This window comes from Tamandua tetradactyla, chromosome 21, assembly GCF_023851605.1.
Source record: "Tamandua tetradactyla isolate mTamTet1 chromosome 21, mTamTet1.pri, whole genome shotgun sequence".
Classification (NCBI taxonomy): Eukaryota; Metazoa; Chordata; class Mammalia; order Pilosa; family Myrmecophagidae; genus Tamandua; species Tamandua tetradactyla.
The window spans coordinates 36,533,190-36,557,229 of record NC_135347.1 but is presented as its reverse complement, the minus strand read 5'-3'; the positions used below and the strand labels follow the sequence as shown (position 1 = coordinate 36,557,229).

Here is a 24,040-nt window from a genome sequence, read left to right as displayed (position 1 = left end):
AACAATCAAAATGCTCTCACCCAGCAATATTGAATGAGGATCAAAGGGCATGGCTTTTCTGGGGTCCACCACAGATTCAGACTAGCATAATGGGTATTGCTGAAATATGCATTTTAAATCCCAAGATTCTCTAGTCCATAGTGTAAAGTATTTTTAAATATAGAAAGGAATGCAGAATAATGATATTTATTTTTTTAAATGCAGTTTTGTTTGAACATGGGAAAAAATAACAAAATAAATTTCATGAGAGATGTAGAAATTATTAAAAATGGAAGAAACTCAAGAGAATATGTGTAGAGTTTTGGTAAAAAATTATTTGTTTAAAGCAAAATTCTTAATATAATGAAAAATAATGTAGTTTGTGATAGTCCTTGCCACATTTAATATTTTTTGTACTAATGTGCTATAAAAAAGATTTTCTTGAGATGTTTCATTTGGTATACCTAACAATAGCTAGATTCTATTTGCTCTGCAGTGCAATTTATTTTACAAATATTTCAAAAAATAAAAACAATGACAATAAATTTTATTTTGACTAATCGTATAACAAAAGGCAGTAAAAAACAGAGCTTTCAAGAAAGATTGTTATTAAAATGAAAGTCCCCAAAATAAGTACATATGTAAACAAAATATAAAACTTTGTGAATCTAAACATTTGCATTTTCCTGCTTCATTTTAATATAACTAAAATGTGAAATAATTCACAAGGCTCTTTGCCATATTTAATTTTGTTTGTATGTCTTATAAACCTACTTTCCAGAATCGATTTTTTTGTTTTGAATTTCATAGGTTATATTGAGACTAAATTTAACCCATAATCTAACTAAATATTTTTACAAATATGCAGGAAGAAATACAAAATCAGGATGAAGATGTTAATAGTAGTTCTCTTTTGACTGAACATCACAAAAAAGAAAAATTCAGAGATTCCAGTAAAGGTTTGAAATTTGTTAAATTGAGAAATACCTCAGGAAGACAAATACATGGAAATCAGGTAAAACTTTCCAAATTAAAAATAATGTATATTTTATAGCTCTTTTCTAAATATACCAGATATAAAGTCATTTGTGGTCTTGCTGCTTCTGAAGTATATGCACCAAAGAGTTTGTAAAACGCGTGTACAATTTTTAAAGAAAGAATACAAAAGTTAGTGTTCATGTACCCATGAGCCAGGTTAAGAAATACTGCATGTTCTTTAAGGGCTTGCCGTGTGCTATTCCTAGCTGTATCCCCTTTCCCTCTCACCCAGTGGCAACCTCTGTCTTTGAATTTATTTTCTTACTTATCATTATAGTTTTTCTAGTTATGTCTGTATCTCTAACAATATTTCATTTAGTTTTGCCTATTATATAACTTTTTGTAATTCATGCTATTTGTAGTCTCTTTGTGACTTGCTTTTTTGCTGGCATGTGTGATATTTCATTATTCGACTAGGCCACAAAATTTTTTGTTCATTTGACTTTTGATAAGCATTTGGGTTTTCTTTTGTTTGTTTAGTTGGTCGATTGGTTTTTGGATTAATGAACAGTGTGAATGTTCATTCTCCTAGGAGCAGTGTGAATGTTATCTTTCATAACTCTTAGTGTGTATGTGTTTAGGAGTTTCTCTAGCTTCTGGTATATTCCCAGGAGTGGAATTGCTGGGTCTAAGGACTGCATGTTCAACTGTACTAAGTGATGCCCACATGTTTTCCAAAATGTTTTAAAATTTATACCTACTCCAGTAGTAGGTGAAATTTCCTGTTGTATATATCTGTACTTTTTTAAACTGAATTGTCATATGTTGTAAGACTTTTTGCATTGATTTGGATGTTGTAATATGTATTATTTATGTTGAGATTTTATTGTGGTCTCAATATGTGTAGAAGGAAATTAAGAAAAATGATGAAGAAGTTCAAAGAATTTATACTTTGAGGAAAAAACGTAAAAAAGAAAGAGCAAGAGACTCCAGGAAAAACATCAAGCATGGCAAAATCAAAAGTACCTTAAGAAAGCACATTTATAGAGATCAGGTAAAACTGTATAAACTGAACAGTTTTCAGATTTTCTGACTCTTTCCTAACATAATCTAGACATATAATCTGATTTTTATGCATGTTTGCTGTATAAAAAATCTTGAATTAATCTGGTGTGATATTCATAGTTCATGTTATGATTAACCTTAGTCCACAATGAAAAGAATTTTAAGTGCACGTACAAAGAAATTGGAGTTAATGATCAGGATATTCAAATGAATTTTGTTTTGCCTGAATGTAGCTACAGTAAAAACCAAAAAACACAAAATCAAGCGTTCTGAGAAAAAGGCTGAATTTCTGAAATGAAAAATACCTTAAGACTACATTTGTGTGTAGTTTGGCTAATACATTTTAATCTAAATTTTAACTTTTACCCTTTTTTTTGCTCTTCCCTGGTATAATAAGGACCTTTTCAATAAAATAGCCTATCTTTTAAATTGGATCCTTCTTGACTTATTTTTATGAGTATAACTTTATTTTACAATCTGAACCATAGAATTTTTATATACATGTGTTCAGAAAGACCTTCAGAAAAATGAAAAGGCAAATCTTGTATGCAACCATGACAACAAAGAAAAAAGAGGTTCTAGGGAAAATTTACAACAGGTTAAAATGAAAAATGAAAGGTACCTTAAAAAAGTACACGTTTAAATACCAGGTAAAACTTTCCAAATGGTTGCTTTTTCTTCCCATTTTTTTAAATTGTATAATCTTGATATAATATTATGATTGTGAGAATATTTTCTGTAATTACTATTTCGTTGTGTTCATTGGCTCTTCATTATGAGATTTTATCTTTTGCGTTGATATCTTTAGTACGCTATCTAAAGTGCTTTTACGTATATGCAGAAAGAAATGAAGAGTTCTGTTTTTGCTGATCATGTCAAAGGAATAAAAACCAAGGATATCAGGACAGATGTGCAAATTGTTGAAATAAGAAATGCCTTAAGAAAGCACATTTATAGAGCTCAGGTAAAACTTGGCATACTAAAAAGTTTGTTTAATTTCCTGTCATTCCCTAGTGAAACCAATACATAGTAATATATATATTAGTCTATAGTGATGTAGAGTAATATATATATGTCGTAGATATATATGGTCTATACGTACATATCTCTAATTGTATATATAATCCCTCATATATACAAAAGGAATGTATCTATTGTTTTTTACTTTTTTGTGGTAAAATATACGTAACATAAAATTAGCCATTTAACGATTTTTTAAGTCATACAATTTAGTGGTTTTAAGCACATTCACAAAGTTGTATAACCACCACTACTATCTATTTCCAACTCTGTACCCATTAAGGACTATTTCTGCATTTGCCTCTTACCTCAGCTCTTACTCCAACCCTCTATTTTGCTTTCTCTCTCTCTGAATAATTTGTCTATTTTAGATTCCCCGTAAAAGTGGAATCATGCAGTATTTCTTTTGTGTCTGGCTTGTTTCACCTAGAATAATATTTTCAGAGTTCATCCATGTTGTAACATGTATCAGAATTTCATAGTTTTTTATGACTGAATAATATTTCATTTTGTGGATACACCACACTTTCTTTATCTACTCATCTGTTGACGAACGTTAAAATTGATTCCCACCTTTTGGCTGTTGTGAATAATGCTGCTATGAATATTGGCATGCAAATATCTGTTTGATTCTCTTTTTTTAATATATGTATATATAGGAGTATATATTTTTTTATGTATACATAGGAGTAGAAATGCTAGGCAACATGTTAACTGTTTTCTCCAAATCCTTACTAACACTTTGCTGCTTTCTGTTTAGTTTTGGTTTTGGTTTTTCGTATTAGTCATCCTAATGTGTAAAGTTATCTATTTTGATTTTCGTTTTCATTATATTAATGACAAATGATTTTGAGCATCTTTTAATGTGCTCATTAGCTATATTTGTATATCTTATTTGGAAAAAATTCTCTTCATGTCCTTTGCCCATTTTTAAATTCAGTTGTCTGATTTTTTATTGTTGAAATTTAACAGTTTTTTATATATTCTGATACTGTACCCTTATCAGATATAAGATTTGTAAATATTTTCTCCCTTTCTGTGGGTCGTCTTTTCATTTTCTTTTTAGTGTCCTTTGATACAAAAAAAATTTTAATTTTGGTTAAATCCAAGATCTGTTTTCATCTATTTTTTTTCCTCATTTGTTACCTATGCTTTTGGTGTCATATTTAAGAAACCATTGTCAGATCCAAGATTATATAGATTTTTCTCTTATATGTACTTCTAAGAATGTTATACTTACATGTAGGTCTTTGATCAGTTTTGAGTTCTAGTTTCTTTCAGGACTATCCTGTTTGTCTGAATGTCTATCCTTATCCCAGTGCCACTTGTTTTAATTATTTTAGCTTCATGGTAAGTTTTGAAATCGGAGAGTAGGAGTCCTCCAACTTTATTCTTCCTTTTTAAGATTGTTTTGGCTATTTGGGATCTCTTGAAATTTCACATGAATTTAGGGTGAGTTTTCTACTCCTGCAAAAAAAAATGCCATTGTTTTTTTTTTTTATGGATTACATTGAATCTTTGGTAATATTGTCATCTTAACAGTATTAAGTGTTCCAATCTAGGAATACAGGTAGCTTCCCTTTTGCTTATGTATTCTTTAATTTCTTTCAGCAGTGTTTTGTAAGTTTGTGTACAGTTTTTTCACCTCTTTGTTTAAATTTGCTCCCTAGTATTTTATTCTTTTTGGTAGAAATGGAATTACCATCTTAATTTCCTTTTTGAGTCGTTCATTGCTAGTGTATTAAATACAACTGATTTCTACAGGTTGAATTTTTACTTTGCAACTTCATTAAATTTGTTTATAAGCTCTAACAATTGTTCTGTGTATTCTTTAGGTTTTTCTAAACACAAGAGTATGTCATCTGCACACATGATTTTACTTTTTCATTTCCAATTTGGAAACCTTTTATTTCTTTCTCTTGCCTAATTGTTCTGGCTAATACCTCCAATACTATTTTGAGTAGATGTGGTAAATGTAGGCCTTCTTATCTTGGTCTGATCTTAGTGGAAAAGCTTTCAGTCTTTAACTGTTGAGTATGATATTAGCTGTGGATTTTTCATATACGATCTTTGTCATGTTGAGGAAATTCCCTTCTGTTACTTCATCAGGTGTATTTATGAAACGGTGCTGGATTTTGGCAAATGTGTTTTCTATATCAAAATGATCATGTTCTGCTCTTTTTTCTCCTTCATTCTTTTAATATAGTTTATTATATTGATTTTTGTTTGTTGAACTGTCCTTGCATTCTTGGGATAATTGCCACTTGGTCATGTTGTATAATCCTTTAAATATACTACCAAATTTTGTAAATATTTTGTTGAATTTTGCATTTGTATTCATAAAGGATATTTGTTTATATTTTTGTTTCCTGTAATATGGTGTCTTTATCTGGCTTTGGTATTAGGGTAATGGTGGCTTCATAGAATGATTTGGAAATGTTCCCTTTTCTGGAATTCTTTGGAAGAGGAGAAATGGTATTAATTCTTCTTTAAATGTTTGGTATATTGTAGTGAAATCATCTAGACCTGGGCTTTTCTTTTTTGGATGGGTTTTATAATGAGTTTCTTTCTCATTATGGTCTGTTGAGATTTTTTATTTCTTCTTGAGTCACCTTATGTACTTTATATGTTTACAGCAATTTTTCCATTTTGTCGAGGTTATCCAATTTATTGATGTATAATTGGTCCTAGTATAGTCTGAAAATCCTTTTTATTCTGTGTTTTGTTAGTAATGTGTTCAAATCCATTTCTGATTTTAGTAATTTGAGTCTTCTCTATTTTTTTCACAGTCAAGCTAGTTAAAGATTTGTCAAAATTTGTGAATCAAATTTTGGTTTCTCTCACCTTTCTCTATTGTTTTTATTCTGTTTGTTTATCTCTGTTCTAATCTTTCTTATTTTTTCCTTCTTTTAACCTAGAATTTAGTTTGATCTTCCTTTTCTAGTTTATTAATGGTGTACAGTTAGGTTATTGATTTGAGATCTTTTTCTTTCTTAATGTAGGTGTTTACAGCTGTAAATTTTCCTGTTTGTGCTGCTTTCACTGCATTAAGTCTTGGTATGTCGTGTTCTTTTCATTCATCTCAAGATATTTTCTGATTTCCCCTGTGATTTCTTCTTTGACCCTTTAATTATAGAGTCTGTTTAATTTTCACATATTTATGAATTGTCCAGTGTTCTTTTTGTTACTATTACTTGTGAATTGTCCAGTTTTCTTTTTGTTACTATTACTTGGTTTTTTTCCTGGTGGCTAGGAAAGATACTTTGTATTATTTCAGTCTTGTAACATTTATTAAGAATTGTTTTGTGGCCTAACCTGTGCTCTGTTTTGGAGAATGTTCCTTATGCCCTTGAGTAGATTATGTACTCAGCTGTGTGTCATTGAATGGAATGTTCTCTATATGTCTGTTAGGGTGTTCCCACCTAGCTCTTGAAAAGCACAGGTTGGGGCAGCCTCAGGACCAAAGAATACGCCAGACATGAAGTTATGTGAATTTTAATTAGAACTTAGAAACAGGAGAGGATTCTTTCTGATGGCAGCTGGCTGGGTAATGGAAGTTACCACCTACAAAAGGGGCAGGGAGCACACGGACTTTTAAGTATTTAGGACAAGGGTGTGAGTACAAGGTTTTGGCAGGGTCTTGTGACGCAGGGTTCTGGAGGTTTAACAGTGATTAGGGAGGGGAGTCTTAATCCTTTGTTTACAATACTATATGTGCATTCTTCGCCCTCCCTCCTGAGGAGGTCTGATGACTTTTAACATTCCGTCCTGGTCATTTTAAGTGGCTACTTGCAGTAACCTATTCTCAATATGGAGGGGCAGCGAGCAGGCCCTTGGTCTCCACAGAGGTCTACTTGTTGTCCAAGTTTCTATTTCTGTTTGTTTCCTGTAGTATAGTGTCTCTATCTGGCTTTGGTGTCAGGGTAATGGTGGCTTTATATTGTTGTTCACGTCCTCTATTTCCTTATTAATATTCCGTCTGATCTGTCTGTCTAATTGTGTCACCTGATCTGTCTGATCATTGAAAGCAGGGCATTAAAGTCTCCAGTATTACCACAGAACTGTCTCTTCCTTATATTTTATTAATTTTTGCTTCCTACATTTCAGGGCTTTATAGTTAAGTACATTTATGCTTATAATTGTTTTATCTTCTCAATGGATTGAAACTTTTATCAATATGTGATGTCTTTATGTCTTGTAAGCTTTTCTTTTTTTAATTTAAAGTCTGCTTGGCAGTATTGTAGCTATACCAGCTTTATTTTGGTTAGTATTTGCGTGAAATATCTTTTTTTAATCTTTATTATAATCTCTCCCTGTCTTAGTATATAAAGTAAGTCTCTATTGATAACAAATAGATGGATTTTGAAATCCATTCTACCAATCTCTGCCTTTTAATTGATTAGTTTAATAAACACATTTACGTTTAAAGTTATTAGTGATAGGGAAGGATTTACTTTTTGCCCTTTAGCTTTTTTTCCTGTATGTCTTATATGTTTTGTCCTCAACTACTCCATTGCTGCCTTTTTTTTTTAGTTCATTTTTCATAGTGCATGATTTTGATTCCCTTCTTGCCATTTCTGTATATTTTTTAAGTTATTATTTTTTGTGATTATCTTCGGAAGTACAGTCAACATATTAAGATTATAATGGCTTATAAATAATAAATAATTTAATTAATAAATAATTAAATAATACCAATTTAACTTCCAGTAGTATGTGCTGCTCCTGTACATCTCAGTCCCTCCTCCTTTATATTGTTATTATCACAGGTTATGCCCTTGTACATTATGTGTCCATTAACATAGATTTACAATTATTGTTTTATGCATTTGCCTTTTAAATCATATAGGAAAACAAGAAAATTTGCAAACTAAAAACAATAATGCTGACTTTTATGTCTATGTTGTTATTTTTACCAGTGTTCTTTATTTCTTTTTATGTCTGATTATTGTCTACTGTTTTTTAATTTTAGCCCTATAAACATTTCTTGTAAGTTACATTTATTGGTTGTGATCTCCCTTAACTTTTGTTTATCTGGGTATGTCTTAATTTTTCCTTTGTTCTTAAAGGTTAGGTTTTCTGAAATAAAATTCTTGGTTGACAGCTTCTATAATGTATCTCAGCAAGTTTGCTTGAATTTGCCCATCTTGAAGTTTGTTGAGCTTTTAGGATGTATATATTCATGTTTTTCATAAGATTTGGAGAGTTCTCACCCATTATTCAAATTTCTTAATGCTACTTTCTCTCTATGATGCATGTATTGGTACATTTAATGGTATATCTAAGGTTCCTTCAGCTATGTTCATTTTTCTTCACTCTTTTTTTCTGCTTGCTAAAATCTGCTGCTGAAACCCTCTAGGGAATTTTTAATTTTGTTTTTTTGTACTTTTCAGCTCCAAAAGTTCTGTCTCAATCCTTACTATACTTTCAACATCTTTAATGACATTCTCATTTTGTTCATACATTGCTTTCCTGATTTCTTTTAGTTCTTTGCCCATGATTTCTTTTTTTTTTTTTTTACTTTTGAAAAAAAAAAAACTATAGCTCAGATGCAGCTTCATTCAGTGTTTTAACATAATTACATTACAATTAGGTAGTATTGTGCTGTCCATTTTTTTTTTAAGAAATCATACCATTCTACATATGCAATCAGTAATTCTTAACATCATCACATAGATGTATGATCATCGTTTCTTAGTACATTTGCATCGGTTTAGAAGAACTAGCAATATAACTGAAAAAGATATAGAATGTTAATATAGAGAAAAAAATAAAAGTAATAATAGTAAGAACAAAACAAAACAAAACAAAACAAAAACCTATAGCTCGAATGCAGCTTCATTCAGTGTTTTAACATGATTACTTTACAATTAGGTATTATTGTGCTGTCCATTTTTGAGTTTTTGTATCTAGTCCTATTGTACAGTCTGTATCCCATCAGCTCCAATTACCCATTATCTTACCCTGTTTCTCACTCCTGCTGAACTTTGTTACCAATGACATATTCCAAGTTTATTCTCGAGTGTCGATTCACATCATTGGGACCATACAGTATTTGTCCTTTAGTTTTTGGCTAGACTCACTCAGCATAATGTTCTCTAGGTCCATCCATGTTATTACATGCTTCATAAGTTTATCCTGCCTTAAAGCTGCATAATATTCCATCGTATGTATATACCACAGTTTGTTTAGCCACTCGTATGTTGATGGACATTTTGGCTGTTTCCATCTCTTTGCAATTGTAAATAACGCTGCTATAAACATTGGTGTGCAAATGTCCGTTTGAGTTTTTGCCCTTAATTCCTTTGAGTAGATTCCCAGCAATGGTATTGCTGGGTCGTATGGCAATTCTATATTCAACTTTTTGAGGAACCGCCAAACTGCCTTCCACAGTGGTTGCACCATTTGACATTCCCACCAACAGTGGATAAGTGTGCCTCTTTCTCCGCATCCTCTCCAGCACTTGTCATTTTCTGTTTTGTTGATAATGGCTATTCTGGTGGGTGTGAGATGATATCTCATTGTGGTTTTGATTTGCATTTATCTAATGGCCAGGGACATTGAGCATCTCTTCATGTACCTTTTGGCCATTTGTATTTCCTCCTCTGAGAGGTGTCTATTCAAGTCTTTTTCCCATTTTGTAATTGGGTTGGCTGTCTTTTTGTTGTTGAGTTGAACAATCTCATTATAAATTCTGGATACTAGACCTTTATCTGATATGTTGTTTCCAAATATTGATTCCCATTGTGTAGGCTGTCTTTCTACTTTCTTGATGAAGTTCTCTGATGCACAAAAGTGTTTAATTTTGAGGAGTTCCCATTTATTTCTTTCTTTCTTCAGTGCTCTTGCTTTAGGTTTAAGATGCATAAAACTGCCTCCAATTGTAAGATTTATAAGATATCTCCCTACGTTTTCCTCTGTTTTATGGTCTTAGACCTAATGTTTAGATCTTTGATCCATTTTGAGTTAACTTTTGTATAGGGTGTGAGATATGGGTCTTCTTTCATTCTTTTGCATATGGATATCCAGTTCTCTAGGCACCATTTATTGAAGAGACTGTTCTGTCCCAGGTGACTTGGCTTGAATGCCTTATCAAAGATCAAATGTCCATAGATGAGAGGGTCTATATCTGAGCACTCTATTCGATTCCATTGGTCGATATATCTATCTTTATGCCAATACCATGCTGTTTTGACCACTGTGGCTTCATAATATGCCTTAAAGCCAGGCAGTGCAAGACCTCCAGCTTCGTTTTTTTTCCTCAAGATGTTTTTAGCAATTCGGGGCACCCTGCCCTTCCAGATAAATTTGCTTATTGGTTTTTCTATTTCTGAAAAATAAGTTGTTGGGATTTTGATTGGTATTGCATTGATTCTGTAAATCAATTTAGGTAGGATTGACATCTTAACTATATTTAGTCTTCCAGTCCATGAACACGGTATGCCGTTCCATCTATTTAGGTCTTCTGTGATTTCCTTTAGCAGTTTTTTGTAGTTTTCTTTATATAGGTTTTTTGTCTCTTTAGTTAAATTTATTCCTAGGTATTTCATTCTTTTAGTTGCAATTGTAAATGGGATTCGTTTCTTGATTTCCCCCTCCGCTTGTTCATTGCTAGTGTATAGTAATGCTACAGATTTTTGAATGTTGATCTTGTAACCTGCTACTTTGCTGTACTCATTTATTAGCTCTAGTAGGTTTGCTGTGGATTTTTCCAGGTTTTCGATGTATAGTATCATATCGTCTGCAAACAGTGATAGTTTTACTTCTTCCTTTCCAATTTTGATGCCTTGTATTTCTTTTTCTTGTCTAATTGCTCTGGCTAGAACCTCCAACACAATGTTGAATAATAGTGGTGATAGTGGACATCCTTGTCTTGTTCCTGATCTTAGGGGGAAAGTTTTCAATTTTTCCCCATTGAGGATGATATTAGCTGTGGGTTTTTCATATATTCCCTCTATCATTTTAAGGAAGTTCCCTTGTATTCCTATCCTTTGAAGTGTTTTCAACAGGAACGGATGTTGAATCTTGTCAAATGCCTTCTCTGCATCAATTGAGATGATCATGTGATTTTTCTGCTTTGATTTGTTGATCTGGTGTATTACATTAATTGATTTTCTTATGTTGAACCATCCTTGCATACCTGGGGTGAATCCTACTTGGTCATGATGTATAATTCTTTTAATGTGTTGTTGGATATGATTTGCTAGAATTTTATTGAGGATTTTTGCATCTATATTCATTAGAGAGATTGGCCTGTAGTTTTCTTTTTTTGTAATATCTTTGCCTGGTTTTGGTATGAGGGTGATGTTGGCTTCATAGAATGAATTAGGTAGTTTTCCCTCCACTTCGATTTTTTTGAAGAGTTTGAGGAGAGTTGGTACTAATTCTTTCTGGAATGTTTGATAGAATTCAGATGTGAAACCGTCTGGTCCTGGACTTTTCTTTTTAGGAAGCTTTTGAATGACTGATTCAATTTCTTTACTTGTGATTGGTTTGTTGAGGTCATCTATGTCTTCTGGAGTCAAAGTTGGGTGTTCATGTCTTTCCAGGAACCCGTCCATTTCCTCTAAATTGTTGTATTTATTAGCGTAAAGTTGTTCATAGTATCCTGTTATTACCTCCTTTATTTCTGTGAGGTCAGTAGTTATGTCTCCTCTTCCATTTCTGATCTTATTTATTTGCGTCCTCTCTCTTCTTCTTTTTGTCAATCTTGCTAAGGGCCCATCAATCTTATTGATTTTCTCATAGAACCAACCTCTGGCCTTATTGATTTTCTCTATTGTTTTCATGTTTTCAATTTCATTAATTTCTGCTCTAATCTTTGTTATTTCTTTCCTTTTGCTTGCTTTGGGATTAGTTTGCTGTTCTTTCTCCAGTTCTCCCAAATGGATAGTTAATTCCTGCATTTTTGCCTTTTCTTCTTTTCTGATATAGGCATTTAGGGCAATAAATTTCCCTCTTAGCACTGCCTTTGCTGCATCCCATAAGTTTTGATATGTTGTGTTTTCATTTTCATTTGCCTCGAGGTATTTGCTAATTTCTCTAGCAATTTCTTTTTGACCCACTCGTTGTTTAGGAGTGTGTTGTTGAGCCTCCACGTATTTGTGAATTTTCTGGCACTCCGCCTATTATTGATTTCCAACTTCACTCCCTTATGATCCGAGAAAGTGTTGTGTATGATTTCAATCTTTTTAAATTTGTTAAGACTTGCTTTGTGACCCAGCATATGGTCTATCTTTGAGAATGATCCATGAGCACTTGAGAAAAAGGTGTATCATGCTGTTGTGGGATGTAATGTCCTATAAATGTCTGTTAAGTCTAGCTCATTTATAGTAATATTTAGATTCTCTATTTCTTTATTGATCCTCTGTCTAGATGTTCTGTCCATTGATGAGAGTGGTGAATTGAAGTCTCCAACTATTATGGTATATGAGTCTATTTCCCTTTTCAGTTTTTGCGGTGTATTCCTCACGTATTTTGGGGCATTCTGGTTCGATGCGTTAATATTTATGATTGTTATGTCTTCTTGTTTAATTGTTCCTTTTATTAGTATATAGTGTCCTTCTTTGTCTCTTTTAACTGTTTTACATTTGAAGTCTAATTTGTTGGATATTAGTATAGCCACTCCTGCCCTTTTCTGGTTGTTATTTGCATGAAATATCTTTTCCCAACCTTTCACTTTCAACCTATGTTTATCTTTGGGTCTAAGATGTGTTTCCTGTAGACAGCATATAGAAGGATCCTGTTTTTTAATCCATTCTGCCAATCTATGTCTTTTGATTGGGGAATTCAGTCCATTAACATTTATTGTTATTACTGTTTGGATAATATTTTCCTCTAACATTTTGCCTTTTGTATTATATGTATCATATCTGATTTTTCTTCTTTCTACACTCTTCTCCATACCTCTCTCTTCTGTCTTTTTGAATCTGACTTTAGTGCTCCCTTTAGTATTTCTTGCAGAGCTGGTCTCTTGGTCACAAATTCTCTCAGTGACTTTTTGTCTGAGAATGTTTTAATTTCTCCCTCATTTTTGAAGGATAATTTTGCTGGATATAGGAGTCTTGGTTGGCAGTTTTTCTCTTTTAGTAATTTAAATATATCATCCCACTGTCTTCTAGCTTCCATGGTTTCTGCTGAGAAATCGCCACATAGTCTTATTGGGTTTCCCTTGTATGTGATGGATTTTTTTACTCTTGCTGCTTTCAAGATCCTCTCTTTCTCTTTGACCTCTGACATTCTAACTAGTAAGTGTCTTGGAGAACGCCTATTTGGGTCTAATCTCTTTGGGGTGCACTGCACTTCTTGGATCTGTTATTTTAGGTCTTTCATAAGAGTTGGGAAATTTTCAGTGATAATTTCTTCCATTAGTTTTTCTCCTCCTTTTCCCTTCTCTTCTCCTTCTGGGACACCCACAACACGTATATTTGTGCGGTTCATATTGTCCTTGAGTTCCCTGATACCCTGTTCAAATTTTTCCATTCTTTTCCCGATAGATTCTGTTTCTTTTTGGAATTCAGATGTTCCATCCTCCAAATCACTAATTCTATCTTCTGTCTCTTTAAATCTGTCATTGTAGGTATCCATTGTTTTTTCCATCTTTTCTACTTTATCCTTCACTTCCATAAGTTCTGTGATTTGTTTTTTCAGTTTTTCTACTTCTTCTTTTTGTTCAGCCCATGTCTTCTTCATGTCCTCCCTCAATTTATTGATTTCCTTTTTGAAGAGGCTTTCCATTTCTGTTCGTATATTCAGCATTAGTTGTCTCAGCTCTTGTATCTCATTTGAACTATTGGTTTGTTCCTTTGACTGGGCCATATTCTCAATCTTTTGAGCGTGGACAGTTATCTTCTGCTGCTGGCCTCTGGGCATTTAGTCAGATTTTCCTGGGTGTCGGACCCAACAAGGTTTTTCTTTGAAATCTCTGGGTTCTGTTTTTCTTATCCTGCCCAGTAGGTGGCGCTCGTGGCACACGTTTGTCTCAAGTGTTTGGAATGGATCGCCCATGATTTCTTTTAACTCAGTGAGCATATTTAAGATAGCTCATTAAATGATTTAACTAATAATTCCAATAAGCCCAGTGCGTGGGCTTTCATTATGATGGTTTTTATCTAATTATTGTTTTCCCTGTGACTTGGTCATATTTTCCTGTTTGTGTACTTTATATATTTTTATTGTTGAGAACTAGATATTCTGAGTATTTTAATAACTCTGAAACTCTGCTTCTCACACTCCAAAGGGATTGCAGATTTCGGGTTAAAGATAGTTTTAACTATCCATTCACAATTTTTCCAAAGAATTTTTTTTCAAAGTGTGTTATTTTTTGTTCTGTTTAGTTACTGAAGTTTCTGTTCCATTATCTCTGTGGTCAACCAGTATCCAAAAAAAATTTTCATTAAATGCCTAGCTACAGAAAAGGAAGGGTAAGGGGTGGAGGTACTGTCCCTTTTAATCTACTGATAAATGCCACTGGGCCAGGCCTTTCCAGGCTGATAACCATTACCAAAGCAAGTGTCTGTGCCTGTCACTTAGGGAACCAACAAATAAACCAAATGCACAATCCCAAATTTTTGGAGGGTGAGTCTCCACTACCTAGCCCGTCATGAGCCAGCTGCTCCAAGAACACAGGCTTCTATATCCTCCACCCCCCACCCCAGGTGCAGTTGGCTAAAAAATAGGGATGGTTCCTAGTTTGCATACATGGTTTTCTTATCAAAGAGCAGCAATTTCTTCTTTTATCTAACAGTTCACTGGTTATTTTAAGTGTCCAGTCAGGTTCCAGGTTCAAGAGTTCTAAAACAGTTGATTCCAATTGCGTTTTTCTGGCTCAATAGTTGCTTTGGTAGATGGACCAGACCCTAGAGATTTCTATTCTGCCATTTTGCCACTGTTTCTATTTTGTAGTAATATGGCCTCCCCCATCCTTTTTAAAAAAATTTTAATTGTGACAAAATATGTTTAACATGAATTGATTTTTAACTCTTAAATGGACAGTTATTTCACAATAAATACATTAACAGTACTGTGTAACTCAGTACTATGTATTTTCTGTTTTCATCATCCAAAACCAAAACTCATTTAGTAATAACTATCCATTCCATCCCCCCTCCCTCCATCCCTGGCAACCACTATTCCACTTTCTGTCTCTATGAATTAGCATGTTCTAAGTATTTCCTATAAGCAAAGTCATACAACATGTGCCCTTTGTGGCTGTCTTCATTCAGTCACCATAATGTCTTCCAGAGTCATACATGCTGTAGCATATACCAGCGCTTCCTTTCTTTTTCTGGTTGAATAATATTCCATTTTATGGACATACCACATTTATTTATCCATTTATCTGTTTATGGACATTTGTATTGCTTTCATATTTTGGTTATAGGAATAATGCTATGATTAACATCCGTGTACAAATATTCCTTCAAGTCCCTGCTTTCAGTTCTTTGGAGTATATACCTAAGAGTGGAATTGCTGAATCATAAGGTGATTTTATGTTCAACTTTATGAGGAGCCACCAAACTGTCGTCCACAGCAGCTACATCATTTTTCATTCCCACTGACAATGTATAATAATTCCTATTTCTCTGCATCCTCATCAACCCTTAATTTTTTCAGATTTTAAAATATTAGCCATTCTACTGGGTATCTCATTGTAGTTTTAATTTATATTTCTTAAATGTCTAATGGTGGCGAGCATGTTTTCATATACTTATTTGCCATTTGAATATCTTCTTTGGAGAAATGTCTATTCCAGTCTTTGGTCAATTTTTTAATTGGGCCATTTGTCTATTTGTTGTTGAGTTGTAGGAGTTCTTTATGTTTTGTGGATTTTAAGTCCTTATCAGATAAGCGGTGTTTTAGTTTCTTGGGTGCTAAGTCAAATACCATGCAATGAGTTGGCTTAAACAATGAAAATTTTTTGGCTCACAATTATGCGGCCAGGAGAAGTTCAACATCAAAGTGTCATCAAGGTAATGCTTTCTCCCTGCATTTGGTGTTCTGGGTCTGGCTGCCAACAATCTTTGATCTTTGTATTTTCTGTCACTTAGCAGTGCACGTGATAGCCTTTCCTGGCTTCTCTGGGTTCCATTAACTTTCAATTCCATGTGGCTTTTCTCTCTGTCTGACTTCTACTGTGTCTAAAAATGACATGAGTAATAAACATTGAAGCCCAGTCTGAGTCATTTGGGCCACACTTAAAGTGAAGTAACATCTTAAAGTTATCTTTCTTTCAATGGGTCCACACTCACAGAAGTGAATTAAGTCTAAGAACATGTTTTTGTTGTTCATGCTGCCACAGTCCACTCTCTGGACCCCAAAAAGACATGTTCTTCCTACATGCAAAATACATTCATTCCATCGTAAAAATCCCCAAAACCTTAAGTCATTTCAGTGGCAAAGCTAAGCACAGAGTCAGTCCCATTAAAATCAGTTAAAAGTGTGGTTTGTCCTGGTGAATGATTCCCCACAGTCTGAAGACCTATGAAGCCTAGAAGCAAGTTATGTGCTTTTAGTATACCAGGTTGGGACAAACATAGGATAAATATTCCCGTTCCACAAGTGGAAAATTAGGAAAATAGGGGTTGTAGGTCCCAAACAATTCCAAAACTCAACAGGGCAAACTCCATTAGGTTTCAAGGTCTGAGAGTCATCAATTGATTGATATTTCTCCTCTGAGTCTGATGGAGTGGCAGCTCCACCCATTCCAAGCAATTGCACAATGGCCGTGTTCTCTCTGAACCCTGGTGTGAAAGACCTACCTTCTTCAAGATTGGGATGTGCTCAGTCTGTCCCTGAATGCTAGGATACAAGCCCAGTCGTCTCCGAATATTGGGGTGGTGGCCAGACTCTGTGAATACTGTGACACAGGTCTCACCCCCTCCGAGAATTAGGGTAGCAGCATTCTCCTTGAACAACAGTGCATGTCCCACCTCCTCCAAATGTCAAATTAGATTGCCTGCTCCCACCTAATGCAGGGCTGAACTTGTGCCCCAGGTGATCTCTTGGCCCCAGGAGATCTCTTTGGTCTAGACCTTGGCTTCTGTGGTTCTTAAGTTGAAGTCATTCTTCCTTAATTTTATCCCTCTCTCCCTTTCAGTCCAGGCTTGCAGTAACTCAACTTGCATAATTTTGCAAACCTTTTCAGCTTTATGTATAGTTCCCAAGGGTCCACATTATCAGACAATAGAACTTCCCACAGATCCTTCCTTCATAACTGTGTCTCCAATCAGGACTTGAACTGAAATGACTGACTGGACTCATGTTCAGTTAAGTGTTTACATGAAGACCTGTTATCCATGGATTCACATTCTATAAACTTAGGGAGGTACCTGATAGAACAGCTTCTGGCCCTCGTCTCAGAACACTGCATCTGGATAAGAATTTCCCAAATAATTAAATTCTGGCTTCTTTGTGCTGAAGAGTTCATTTCTCAGCTTATTTCTTTGCACTCTCATTTCATTATAATTTGCAGAAAGAGACCAGGCTGAACCTTCTACACTTCACAGATTGCCTCAGTTAAATATCCAAGTTCATTGCTTTCAGGTTCTGCCGTCCACTCAACATAAGCACTCAATTGCACCAAGTTCTCTTGCAATTATACTTTATAGCAAGGATAGCCTTTCTTCCAATTTCCAGTAACATTTATCATTTCCTTCGAAGGCCTCGCAAGAAGTACCTTTAGCATCCATTTTCCTACCAGTATTCTGTTCATAAGGGATTATATATTCTCTGATATGATAAAAAATTTCCCTACAGCTCTCACTCATTTTTGAGCTATCACAGTTTTAATCTCTACCCACTACTCAATCCAAAAACTGTTTACATGTTTGGGTTTATCAATTAAGAGCCTAAGTTGGTGGGTGGTTCTGTGTATCTCCAAGCTCTGTGTACCCCCTTTTCTTGGGGTCCAGTATTTTGTCTTGTCTGACTCAAAAAGCTTCTCATTTTTTTGTTTGTTTTTCCGTCTGCCCCACCCCCTCTCTGCCGCGGCGAAAACTAGTAGCTTTATTGTTTATTCCAGGTTTATCTGAGCTCAGGGCCTATTTTCAGTAGTCAGGATTTGTTAATTAATCTGTTCTTGGAGCTTGGTTGAGTGAGGTCCTTGCTGCTAGTAAAGTCTGTTTCCTTTCTCCTCTGGAGAACCAGCCTGCTGTGCCCATGGGGGAGGGGCGCCAGTGTCCACAGCTTAGGGGACAGTTCTGTGTGTGGTCTTAGCCAGTATGCCTGGTCCAAACTGGAAAACGCTTGCATCAGGTCACTGATGTGGCCCCAGCAGTTCTGTACTGTTCCTGGCTATTTATTAGCTGCTCTGGAGGAAGAACTAAATTCCACACCTCACTAAGCTGCCATCCCTTTGTTTGATTTTTGTAGTTTCCATGTTTTTGCTGAAATTTTCTGTCTGTGCATCTTGTCAGCTGCTTTGTACTGGAACCTTAACATATTGACCACAGTTATTTTAAACTCCCTGATAGTTCCAATCTTGGTCATATCTGTGTCCAGTTCAGCTGATTGCTTATCTTGACTGGTAGTTTTTTGTTTGTTTGTTTTTCCTTGCTATTTCCTTAAATATTAAGTATAAGATTACAGTCTGTGGTAAATAGTACTTAGTTCTGGAAGTGAGCAGCTCTCTTACTCTACTAGGCTTTTTGTGTGGATTATTTGTCCATTTAGAAGTTGAGCTTGTTTTTATTGTTAAATGTACCATTGGCTTCAAATTCCTGTAGTTATCTTGTAGTTAGGGTGAAGGCTTAGTTGCCAGAGGGTTTGCTCAGTGTTCTACTTCACGCTCAGTTTTAGCCTTTTCCTCTGTGCCTGGGCCACAGAAGACATCTCTCTCTGTGCTTGGTCCCTCACCTAGCAGTAGAATTCTTAGCTTGTTATTGGGCACTTCCTAGCCTGATATTGGAGGAAGAGATGTGGGCTACCTTTCTGTTGTTGTCCTGCCTCAGCCTTAGTCTGCAGAAGACCATGTGTCCCTGTGTCTTGGGGATGAGATCTTTCCTCTTCCCCAGTGGTAGGGACTTTTTCTTGATATGAGCCCAGAATCATATCCCTCCTTTCTTCATTGGTACATTTTTTTTCCTCTTCTTATACCCAGCAGCTTTTGAATGTTACCTGTGCCCTGGGAGTGATAGGTTTTGATTCTTTCTCATAGCACTGTCAGCCATCCTCGCCCAGGTGTATAGCACGAGGTGGGTTTTGTTTGTCCACACTAACCCCCACTTCCTGTCTCCTTTCCTTCATGTGATCATACATTGAAGTCCATGGGAAAAATGTTGCCAGTGGAAACAGTCATGTGCCTCTGACTCTTGGAGTTTCTGTATTCCATGGTAGGACACCTTTCCCTTCTAGCAACTAGTTAAAACTTTTAGCCCAAATTGTTTTACCCCCTAGACTAGAGTCCTTCTCTTTCTCTTATGCCTTCCTCTTATAAATCAGTACTCACTTCCTTTATCCTTGGAGGCTCCTTTGTTTCTTTATATGTCAATTTGATTGCATTGTAACCCCTGCTTTTTGATGAATTCAAGAAAAATTATGGTTTTGTAGATTACCCAGCTTTTTCTCACTAGGATGAGAGCACCTGTCTTTCTAGCTTTGTACATTCTAAGTGGAAGCTGAAGCTATATCATTGGTTTGTGTTTCTTCCATTAGTAGCAAGTTTTATCATATTTTGTGCCTTCATTTGCCATTTATATTTCTGCCTCTACCAACTGCCTACTCATACACTTTTTCCTATTTTTCCATTGGGTTACTTGTTTTATAGCTTTACTTCTAGAATGCTTTATATGATTAGGGTATTATCCCTTTATTATGTTTATTGCAAATATTTTCCAAGTATAATATTTTCAACTATCTATAATAGTTAAAAATATATATATATTGACGTGTTAATGTGACTATATAGAAAACTTGACTGACATTTTTTTTCCTGTGCACCCTTATGCAAAAAGTTTTTAATGATTAAAATACTAAGGATAGTAGATGTCTTCTTCAGTTCTTCAAAGTGAATTTGACTTTACCTTTTATGTTATTTTTAATTTAAAAGGGGGAAAATGGATAGTTTGATTCTAATGAGGGTACTATTACCCTTACATGATGGAAGTCACTGGTCTGAGCAAACATGAATATCAGATTAATTACAGCTATTAATATGCTCCTGAATCTGTTTTGGATTTTATACTTTGTAAGCTGAAGTATATTTTTGACGTAAAAGTGTATAATTTTAAATATATGTTTGCTGTTTGTAGGCTGTCAGATACAACTGCATTAGAATCGATAAACAACCAATATACAATGTAGAGGTAAGGGGCTTGGAATGGGGTGGGAATGGAGACAAAAAATAAACTGTGTGTTTTGTTGTTTTTAATTTAGTATAAAGGAATATGTTTTTTGTACAACAAAACTTCCTGTTGAATTTGAAATATAGTTTCTCTAATCAAAATGAAAATAGAAATGCTGTTCTATAAAACTCCAAAAACAAAAACCAAACAAACCTGCGTTCAGTACTATCAACTGACCACAAGTACCAAAAACTTATTTTGTGATCATGACAGGTCAGATAGGTATCCCTGCTCCTGCATTTCATAACTTTCATAATTTTTACTTCTAAATTTCTGATATAGTGTTTATAGAAGTATATGTCCTTTATATCATTATTCATTTCTTTCAAATTATTTGCTTATTCAAAGGAGTCTTTCAGAATATTTTGACTCTGAACTAATTTGAAGTGGTTATTTTTATTTTGTGGTAAGAATGCTTTAACTTATGGGAATGTATTTTGTGAAACTCTTAGAGTTAGACTAACAAACATCCCCAATGATTTTGATACTATAGCAGTTGTCACTTTGTAATTATTAATTGGCTTGACAATATCTTAATATACTAAGTATATCTTGATAGGCAAAGTTTGTTTTCAAGTTTAAAAGAAAACAAAAATATTTAGCACCAAATGAGCTATGAAGCTATGTAACTCTGAGTTCTCCTCGGTATCAGAAAAACTTTGCAAATTCCTTTTAAAGGTTTTATTTTGAAAGTAGTCTTTTCCCTTACTTTTTAAAGGATTCAATAATAATAAATACAATTAATAATGTATGTATTTGCAGTTGTAAAACACTTTGATACACATCTTCCTTTTGTATTAGCTAAACCTTTGAAAGTAGTGAGAGAGCAGGAATTGTCTCCATTTTATAGATGAGGGAATTAAATCTTTTCAAAATATACCCCTACTAATTCAAGATATGTCCTGGGTTTTCACCAATTTTTTTGTTTAATGAAATTTTTCATTTATTCAGGTTAAAAATGCTGAATTTCCCAGAGGTGTTTTAAATTTAATTGAAAGCCTCATAGAAGGACAGTTTTTTAATGAAGCAATCGAGGAACTTTCCTCTTTGCAAGCACACTATATCCCTCCTGTATGTCTTCTTCATGCTATTCTAGAGAACATTCTACAGGTAGGACACGGTCTTTTTTTTTTTAATTGAGAAATCTTCATACACAGACGTTCTATACTTGGTATACAATCAGTGGCTCAGATATCACATAGTTGTGTATCACCGTGATCATTTTTTTTAGAACATTAGAGCAGGGTCTTAAAGTTGTATAATCTTTTACAAAAAGTGTTAAAATGTGAATATTTTCTCATTTTTATATTTACAGTTTAATTTCTTTTTTCATTATCTTTAAATTCATTTTAATAGGAAATACATTGCTCATTTGTATTGCTTCTTTTCTATTTTTGAAATTGTGTCTTTCTGAAACCAGCATGAATTTTGTACTAAACATTAGGTACTGCACGGGGTGGTTTAATTTTTATCATTTTATCAAAATTTCCAAGATAATTTTCTCTTGGAAAAAGTTATCTGATTTTTCCCGTGGGAGTAAATAACTAGCATAAGCATTGATTACAATGATCTAATATGGCATTTGGTAAATTACTCCTTTAGTTAATTGATAACATTTTTATTCATAGCATATGCGTAAAGAATGAACATACTCCTTAATCTGTAAGAATAATAGGAGTAGCTTTTCAAAAGTAGCTTTCTAATCATGTTCTTCATCAAGGTGTCAGGTTGAAAAGACTGAAGCTCTGTCACACTAATGTTGATGATAAGTAAGGATGTTCCACAGAAAGTCTCATCTTTACCTTTTAAGTAATATTTGAGGATTCTCATTTCACTTGTCATAATCAAGAAAGGGAAAATGGACAATTTCGTATAAGCTTGTCCGAGTAGCTAAGATTACCTAATGTGTAGATATATATTTAGAATGTGCCTCTCTCTCAATTGGAGTATCTAATGAGCAACACATGATACTACCACCTAATCTCTTTTTTCCGAACATACACATTTGTGAGGAAAGTTAGGCTAGGGCTAGGGTTATAATTTTATACTAAATTAGCTGGTGAAACTGTACTTTTAGCTATAAGGTTTTATTTGTTTCTTTTTAAATAATAGGATAACATAGATGAATTTTCTGGTCGATACTTTAATATATTGTCAGCTCTTCTTCATCTGCATCCTCCTTGGAAGTCCCCAGCCATGTCAAGATATTACTTAGAGTTGTTTCAGTGTCCAACTTGTATGAAAGGAGCATGGTCTCTAGTAGAAGTGCTTATCAGGTAAGAGATTTCACTTGTGAGGTTGACAAATATTATCTAGAACACTACCTGTATTTTAGATACTGATAAAAGAAGTATATTTCTTTTTTTAGAAATATTTTTTATGTGTGTGCATAGATAATTGTATGCTGTATTCATTGCAAACTCTTTTAAAAGAGGCCAAATCTTAAATTTGTCATGATGTCAACCTATATATTGAAAAGTAAATGTAAAGTCAGTAATTAAATGCACAAATTGAACCACAGGTTTGAGTAACATGTTTTTATGAGCTTACTGGAAGGCCCAATCATTTGTTTTTCTGGGAAAATGTTTTTCTGTAGCAAAGAACCAAATTTTAAAAACCAAACTTTTAGAAAACAACTCATTTATAGATTGGGAACTTTGTATGGTGTGTGTGTGTTTTTAACAAAATGATAAATATGCATGTTGCTTTAAGCATTAAGAACATTATTTTATTGAATGTAGATATCACCAAATTTTGGTCATTAAAGCATAAACATTTGTATCTGTATATAGTATCTGTTTTGGTGTTTATTTTTTTCAGCTAGAAATTTTAGTATTGAAACAGAACTTAAATTTTCCTAATGTCATCTGTCTTCAAATTTCTCTAAAACAGAATTAAGCGTTTTCCCCTTTCTAACTATATCCCTTGATGGGAAAACTGCCTTATTTGATCTGGGGAGAAATTTTTTTTTTAACAATGCTTCTTTTCAGAATAGAGAAACATCACTTAACTAGCCAGGCATAGGCTAGAGCTTTGGGTAGCTCTTAGGTTTCATGAAAATTCACCTACCATTTTGGTTGCAGTATATTTGAAGTGAGATAGTCAGGTTGCTAGTATGCATTTATTCGTTCTTTCAACAAATGTTTATTGAATACTAAAAAGATAAGTAACAGTAGCTGCTGTTTCAAAGGTGACTGAGATGTAAACACAATACCAGCACAACAGCACTAACCCAACAGAGGTATAGGATGTGAAGAAATGTGGTTTCGTAGTTGGAATGCCTCCTAATTTCCAAATCTGTTCACTCCTTCACTACCATTGCCTTTATTTGAAAGCTCTTATTGTTTCTTTCAAAAACTATTAGAAGGCAGTGCAACAGTGACTCAGTGGTAGAATTCTCGTCTACCATGCCAGAGACCCAGGTTCAATTCCCAGTGCCTGCCTATGTGAAAAAAAAACAACTATTGGAATAGCTGCTTTATTAGTCTTGATTCCACATTTTTCCCTTCTCTTCCACAGTGCCCCTGGCATGTTCTTTCCACAGTGACCTTGTCATTCCTAAGATTAAAGCTTTCACTGACTCATATCAGCTATAAAAGACAGTTCAAATTCCTTAGCAAAACATGTAAGACTCTTCATTATTTAGCCCCTATATA

General features: G+C 34.2%; 1 protein-coding gene across 2 annotated transcripts in view; it reads left to right on the top strand.

Moving 5' to 3' along the window:
* The window catches only part of SLF1 (SMC5/6 complex localization factor 1), a 92,694-nt gene that overhangs the window by 28,052 nt on the left and 40,602 nt on the right, over nt 1-24,040 (top strand). For both annotated transcript variants that reach the window (XM_077139145.1, XM_077139144.1), the window contains exons 7-12: nt 848-994; nt 1,865-2,011; nt 2,864-2,986; nt 20,292-20,345; nt 21,336-21,494; nt 22,497-22,660. In XM_077139145.1, coding sequence (XP_076995260.1) covers nt 848-994; nt 1,865-2,011; nt 2,864-2,986; nt 20,292-20,345; nt 21,336-21,494; nt 22,497-22,660 — 794 coding nt within the window. The remainder of the gene's footprint in view (nt 1-847; nt 995-1,864; nt 2,012-2,863; nt 2,987-20,291; nt 20,346-21,335; nt 21,495-22,496; nt 22,661-24,040) is intronic.